Below are 7,577 nucleotides of genomic sequence, written 5' to 3'. Positions count from 1 at the left end.
CCACGAGCACTGCAGGTGGCCCAGAAAAGGGCAGTGGCTCTGCATTTGCCCTCTGGCCACAAGCCCAGACCAGGTTGCCTGCAACAGCGCAAGAGTAAGGACTGGTTCTTGCACAGCTGCCACCACATCCAGGGTGTTCAGGAAGGAATCGCAGGCTGCAGTGGCTGATTACTGATGTCCCCAGCAGGGGCCACTGTGACATTAAGGAAAGCCAGCCTGCTAGGCACGGGAGGGGACCGTGGGTTCCAGCCCCTACAGCAGCCCAGGGGCTCCATGGAGCATCTGCCCTCGTCCAGGGCTGGAGGCTCAGGCCTCCGAGGTGAGTTTGTAAAAAAGAATGGCTGCATGTGAAGAGTGAAGGGGGCTGGGGGGTGTCACTGTGGGGCGAGGGGCTGCCATACACTGCAGTACAAAAATAAAGATATAAACAAGAAATTAAAAAGCTGGAGTGGAGTGTCGGGATCACATCCTCAGACCTCTGGCTTGTAACAGCTAGAGAAGGAGAAAGAGAGAAACAAAATCAATGGCAGGAAAAAAAGAAAGCAATTGAGCATGGAAGGGAGAGTGTGAAACGAGAAAAGGAAAACGACAGAGGAAATGAGAACAGAAGAAAAAGAAGAGATGAGGAGTGAGGGTGGGAGAACAGAGAAAAAGGAAGGAAAAGCCCATGTGATTAACATACACTGACTTTTCAGAGAATAACACTCAGGTCCCACAGCCATGGACAAGGAGGCTCTCCAGCAGAGGGAGAGAGAAATGTCAGCCAGCTAACAGGTGCCTTCCACCAGGACAGAGAGTGGCACTGACCACCTCTGGTTTAACAAGAGCCTCACAGTTTTCCAGTATGAGAGAGGGATCTTCCTCCTAAATCTTTCTGTGCCCAGCCCGAAGCACACCAGCCAGGCAGCCTCTCTGAGCAGGAGGCAGAGCGCAGAGGCTCATTTTGCACACAGCTGCGAGAACACCTGGAGTGGGGACCGGCCACTTCCACCCTGCCTTCACCACCTTCTCCCACCGTGCTCTCACCCTGGCAGAGGCAGCGGGGGAAAAGCCCAGGGAAGCCAGAGCAGGGACAGGAAAATAACTGCTCTGGGGCTGGCAGGCAAAGGACCTGCGGACAGCAGTCTGGAGAAGCGATTTGGCATGCGTGTCAGGCAGACACGTGGCGGACTTCCCCCCCCCTTCCCCGTGCCACCCTGCCTGCTTTGCATTCATCTCCCCTCCTCTTCATTTCTCCCAGCTGCACTCTCCTTTCTGCTGCCAGAGACTCTGGTCCAGAGCTGTAGGGCCTGCTTGGCAGGTAAAGGCACACATAGGATGAGAATCGGAAAAGCCACCTTAGGGATGAGTCAACCTCCCCTCCCTCCTTCCCCTCCCCAAGCTCTACAAACCAGGGCCATACCCACAAGAGGGAAGTGAGTCACTCATGCAGAGCTCAGGCTGGCGGGAGCTGAGAGTGCAGACAGGTAACTACCTGCAGAGGAGGAAAAGTGAGGAGCAGAGAGAGACAGGGCCCCAGGCAGGGACCACACTGAGCCCTGGGGGGGAAAGACAGCAGAGGGAAGGATGCTGGAGGCTGGGGAGTGGTGCAGGGGGGGAGGTAGGTGACAGTGCTGGGATGGACATGGAGGGGAGCAGGAGGGAGGGTCCAGAGGAAGAAAGAGTTTAGTGCAATCCCGAATAGATGGACAGTCTGCAAATAAAAATATAACCGTAAATAAACCAAACAGTTTAAAATACAAAGCAGCAGCCACGGTAACAGCTCTCCCCTGTCAGCTTTATCTCCAGAGAGACGCCTGCTCCTGGAGAGGACTGCCCCCACACCCCACACCTGCCCTAGTCCTTCCCTGCTGCTAGCTGTGAGCTCTCACCAGAAAGGTGGACGGGTCTATGCTTGGGGGCTTATTTTTATCATTTCCTCAAGGATTTGCTGCACCTTTCTCCTCTGCTTCTGCTTCTGCCTCCTCCTCCACCTCCTGCTCTTCCTCCTCCAGGTCCTCCTCTGTGCTCTGTGGCCCAGCATGCAGGACAAAGGGAAGAAAGAGTGGAGATACTTGCAAGATGGGCCATGGCAGTTCTTTCTGACACACAAGGGAATAAAGCAATGGTCATGACACTGGAATAAAAAGGGACCTTTCCCCACGGCCAAGACAGTTCTGGATCAGGGGGCAAAGAGACTTGGCTTCCTCTGGAGCATCACATCAGGGATATCTAACCCACTTACAAGTGCTGTGATCCCACCGCCTAACAACTGCCATCAGTCGCTAGTGCTCTTTCCCTTACCCTAGGTGTCTACAGGATGTCACACACTGCCACACGTTTCTGTTCTTCCATCAAAAGGGGAGCAGGCGATCTTCTGCTCCTAAGGCTGGGACTCAGCAAAAGGAAAGAGAACGCTGCAAAACCTTCAGCGAAAACACCCCCTAGAGGCAGAGTGACGCACACAGCATGGTCGTGAGGAGGCATGAGGGGGATGTTAGGGCAGGGGATGAGAAGTGCCAGGTTCACTTGCTAAAGCCATTTGCCACACACAGCTGGACACCACCACTCTCAACACACGCACTCCTCCTTTTGGGCAATGGGTGTAATACCACGGTGCTGAACACCAGGACAAGCCCTGTATTTTACCACTGAGGTGCCCCACAGTCACAGTGGAAAGAGAAAAGAAAGAGGGAGCAAACAAGAGTGAAGGATCTCATAGGCAATGGGAGCAAGGCCATAGCAAAGTTGCTCTCACCTTGGCTTTGTGGCTGGGCTCAGAGCTCAAGCCATTGGGGGAGTTGTACAGCTCTTTGGAGACCACACACAGGAACTCCGTCTGATCCTCATTCCCATAGCTATAGGATGAGCCAATGTTCACAAGCTAGAAAAGATGAGAACCAGAATCACAAGCACACGTTACTGCAAACATCCACTCCACCGGGGGAGCAAGGCAGAAAGCCCACCATGTAGCATGGAATCCAATCCATACCTCCAATAGAAAGGCCTCATATCTAAGCTGAGGAGGCAGCACAGAGAACCATGAGTCAGCCAGGATGCAAAACACACAGAGTATCCGCTAAACCTCCAGAGAAGGGGCAAGAGAGACCCAGTGTGATAGCCCCATCAACGGCTGACCCAATATTCTCAGAGAGGGAAGGTGCCTTGCCTGGGGACTGTATGGTATCCATGATCTTTTCCCCAAAAGACAACCCCTTCCCACCCTCCTCTACCTTCTCCATACCTGCTCAAAGCGCCATCCATCTGACATAGTGGAAACCATCTGAGTGAGCTCCTCTTCCTGGCACTGCAGCACACGGTAGACATGCTTAGGAGGCACCTGACAACAAAATTGCAGAGCATGTTGACAATGGTCAGATGCTAAAGGCTATTGCCCTCCTGCAGAACAAAGTGGTAGTACCCTTCCTTCCTTGGCAGACCCGTCCTTTTCCCCATGTCCCAGGTTAAAGGGAAGTGGAAATCACAACCCAAATTTCTACTATGCTGTCATGGGAAGCAAGAACAACAGTATCTCTTCTGCAGAGGAGGGACTGAGCTGAGCGCTTCCTGCATTGTCCCCAGAAGATGCTGGGCTCTTTCGATGGGGAGTTTGCATTTGTTGTTACAAAGTCATTTATGTAAATGCCACAAATGCTGATGGGGTTTTGCGAGCACAAAGTGACAGTGTTGCTGGAGGCTTACAACCTGAGGCAGACATGATGAAAAGTGAGATATCAGCTCAAGAGACCCCAGAAGACAGATTTTAAAATGTTTTTAGCCAAGACAAGGTGTGATTGTGCCATAGGATTGATTCCTTGTGCCTCATTGTCTGCATTTAACTCTTCCACAGACATCACTTCACCTGTTCCCTCCAGGTTTCTCTACAGATGTCCCCATGCTCTTCACTGTGATTACACTCCCAGGACTCCCCATGCCAGAGCCCTCCTCCCCACAACAGCTTTGCTCTCCTCACAAACATTCTTCCATATCCCACAGCAACCAGGTGCCTTCTTCCAAAAGCTAGAGCAGCTGATGTAGTTTCAGGGACTACATGCAGCATTACTTCTGGGGATGCAAAACAAGGTTGTAACTTGTTTATTGTAACTCAAATGGCGGTAGACTGTCACCTGCAAGATTTTGCTATGTAGACATCAGCACATAAACTCTAATTAGTTGCTTCTTTCCATTCCTTGCTGCTTCTTCAAAGTCTGCTGTCTGTGTAGACTCAGCTCTCCCTTTCCACATTCCCTCCTTCACCCACCCCACTCTATCTTTCCTTGCCATTTCTCTCCATACCTGAGTTACTGTGTAGTCCTTCTCCTCTAGTCGATCCTTGATTATTCGGATTAAAGGACCAATGTTATAGAACTCAGCTTCTTCTAGGACCCCTGAGAAAGAAGGACCACAAAGACAAAACCAGCCCATCTTTGTTTTTTCTCTTGCAAAAGATCAATTCTGAGCTTCCCAAGGTCCACAGGGAGAAGTAACACTGCAGCCTCACTTTTTAACAGGTTTCTGTTGCTTGAAACTCTTACTACAGAAAATTGAACCCTGGCTCTCTGCATTGTGTTTCTAATGCTCACCCCAAGATCCTTATGCTGCCTGCTACTACAGAAACAGGCACTATCAGTGAAGGCTTGTGCTGAAGACTGCTAGTACCTTTCCCAGATAACTGGCCAAGGAGAATAAACGTAGGCTTCAGCCTCCCTCAATGAGCAGTAGTTAACAGCTTGTTCAGGCCCTCTTCTTAAGGCAGAGAACCACAACTTGTTCTGACCTTGTCACCAAAAGACCCTAGAAAATCCCAGCTTTCCTCCTGGGCCAGCTGGACTTGCACCCACCTTGCAGCCCTACAAGACTTCAGATGATCTTTGGCTCTCTCTCCCATGCTTCACCTCAAAGCAGGTAAACAGAGAAGTGTGGGGTTTTTTTTCTCTATAGTGTCTGCATCCATCACCTCCCCTGAGACTCACTTAAATGCCAACAGGCCTTCAGGGACAGGGAGGTGGGTTCCCAGAGGGTCAGTGAGGGAAAGGCAGCTAGGAGCCCACACTCACATGTCCCCAGGGCAGTATATAGGCAATGCAGGTGGGGAGATTGATCCTTCACTACCTGACACACTTAGACCTCTTCTGACTCCCTCATTCAGCCATGAATCATCTAATGGGTTAGTTTTATGCCAGCCTGAGTGTCTGCAGCAGGAACAAAAGGCAATGTTAAGCTATGAACAGGACTCCTGTTTTTATGCTTCAGATTTTATTTTAAAACCTGTGGATGAACTCTGTCTGACCTCAGGATTATGAGAAATGTCAAGTAGGAAAAAACTCAGAATTGTGTTTATTACAATTCTGTACCATTCCTTAGATATATTTTTGGAATGATAAGAAAACTTTCCTTGCATTAGGTAAAAATATGTAAGAAAGAGAGGCAAGAAGACTAATGAACATGCAGAAACTGTGCTTGGCAAGGGCTGGACAGCACAGCCTGTCTTTGGAATTGGCTCCTTGTTAAACTCTAGCATCCAAAAAGTAACAAGGCACTGGGGACTCCTGGCTGGTAATACTGTGATGTTACTGAGTTATGGTACTGGACTCCCTGACAGCCTCAAATGAGGGATTGGTTTGTCTGGCTTGCTCCACTAGAATTGCTGCAGTCCACAAACCATCAGAGTACTAGTAGCATACATTGCGTGTCACTGATTAATGATGGTCTTTATTACAGTCAGTAGAAGAGATGAGTTTGGTTTTGTTCAGTCTTCTGGGTTTTCATTCCTAATTAGAAACCCTCAGTCATTAACAGGAACCTCAGGCACTGAGCCTGGTTAAAAGTGGACCAGGAACAAGCAAAAATTGGTTTATTGAGGTGGAGAGATCTTGCCTACTTCCATCTTGGTGAAATCTCTGCTGAACAAACAGTGGTGAAGCCACACCACCCGTAGAATGCCTTCCTCATCTACTCCAAACCCTCTTAGTAACGAAACATCGGTATGCTTTCCAAGAGCTGCACGGTTAGCCCTCTCAAATCCCGCCCCCCCATCAACCTCTAGGAGGAGAATGAGACAACATCAAAAACAAGTACTACTGTGTTCTGGCTACCGCAACAAAGTTACGTGGGAAGTTTCTGAGCTCCAAGACTCACCCTCTTCAGCCATATCTTTATCCAGGACCAGCTTCCCATGACGGAGGAAATTCAGGATGGGTCCAAAGTAAGTGGGGTCCCGGTCTATTAGGTATGCACCAGTCTCATCCTAGCAACAGAGATAGACCACGAGGAGAAAAACCCCATGGAAAACTTGTAACCAACCCTCAAATGAAATAGTCTATAAGAAAATGCAAACCTAAGCAAAAGTGTCCACTATTTCTAAGTCTCCTTGGAAACCACGGGTCCCTGTGTACAGGCCTAGTGTGAGAGAGCAGAGAGCCCCCTCATAGGGGACAAGGCTGAGTCAGGCAGACATGGCTGGGAGGCAGACCCAGGGGATGTGGGGTGCCAGAGAGGTGGGAGAGCAGGGGCGGAGGGGAAATGGCCTCTCTTTTCCCCTGCTCGGGAAGACAGGTGCCAGGCTACAACACAGCAAGGTGGGATCCAGCAAGGGGAAATCCTTTCTCTGAGAGTGGGGAGAAAGAGCAGGCATTTTCCACTCGGTTACTCCTGCAGCCCTCTGGGTCTGGCTCCATCCCTGCATCCCTCCAGCCCTCCCCATGCTCGCTGGGGCACGGTGCGGGAGGCAACCCAGCTGCCTTACCCGGTCCGACTGCAGCTCCTCGCCCTGGCACAAGCGACACAGGAAAGATTTCTGCTCCCGACACAGGGTCTGCCTGGTGGTGAGGAAGATGGTGCCCCCCACATTGAGCCTCACCCACTTGGCCTGGGTGCCAGCGGGTGGTGGAATGTCCCAGGTGCAGCGTAGCCCCACGGCGCCCTGCTTCTCCTCCCCGCCCTCCATCCTCATCCTCACCCCCCACCCACCCTCCAGCGTGCAGGGACTGCCGCAGGTGCTGCCTGCCGGAGAATGCCGGGATCTGTAGTTTATCTGCCTCTCCCTCCGCAGCAGACGTGTTTCCTGGGGGCCAGGGTCCTCCCTGTGACCACCAAGGGAGTCCCGAGGGGAGGAAGGATGCTCTGTGCTGGAGGATACCGCTGCGGCTATTAGGGGTGGGCAAAACCACAGCTCCACAGCCCTGACGCTCCCTGGTTTTCGCCTTTCCTATTTTCACTAAGGGCCGACCAGCACTGCGGAGGTGCAGGGTGTTATGCAAAAATCGCTGGCATTTATTTCCACAGACATCCTCTCTGGCTCATTAAAAGGTTCTGGGAACTGTAGTTTGCAGGGACAAGCACAAAAGGGTGCTGGGAACTGTAGTTTACCCAGCCCACTGTCCCTGCAATGGGGATGCTGTAAAAAAGGGGGCTGCACTGTACTATGTGACCCCAGCCCTGCCACTGGTAGTCTGCCTGCTCCCAGTCCTGGGTCTTGCCTGTAAGCAGGAAGAACAACTTGCTCCCTGGCAGCCAGCAGATTAAGCCCATCAGAGCTGCACTCCACAGCCTTTCCTTCAGGTTTGCTACCCCAGGCTCACAGCTGCATCAGTTGCCAT

At 51.4% G+C, this 7,577-nt stretch overlaps 1 protein-coding gene across 1 annotated transcript; it reads right to left on the bottom strand.

Annotated features, from left to right (window-relative positions):
* Positions 1–1,435: 1,435 nt before the first annotated feature.
* On the bottom strand, positions 1,436–6,931 carry KCTD17 (potassium channel tetramerization domain containing 17). Its single transcript, XM_009947997.2, is given in 9 exon segments — positions 1,436–1,473; positions 1,476–1,662; positions 1,665–1,693; positions 1,937–2,009; positions 2,738–2,863; positions 3,224–3,319; positions 4,276–4,367; positions 6,118–6,226; positions 6,725–6,931. Coding segments are annotated over 9 exon segments (957 nt in total).
* Between the last annotated feature and the right edge of the window lie 646 nt (positions 6,932–7,577).

Source organism: Leptosomus discolor, chromosome 1, assembly GCF_034619465.1.
Source record: "Leptosomus discolor isolate bLepDis1 chromosome 1, bLepDis1.hap2, whole genome shotgun sequence".
Classification (NCBI taxonomy): Eukaryota; Metazoa; Chordata; class Aves; order Leptosomiformes; family Leptosomidae; genus Leptosomus; species Leptosomus discolor.
The sequence above is the reverse complement of the archived record's forward strand: the minus strand, read 5'-3'. Positions and strand labels throughout refer to the sequence as shown.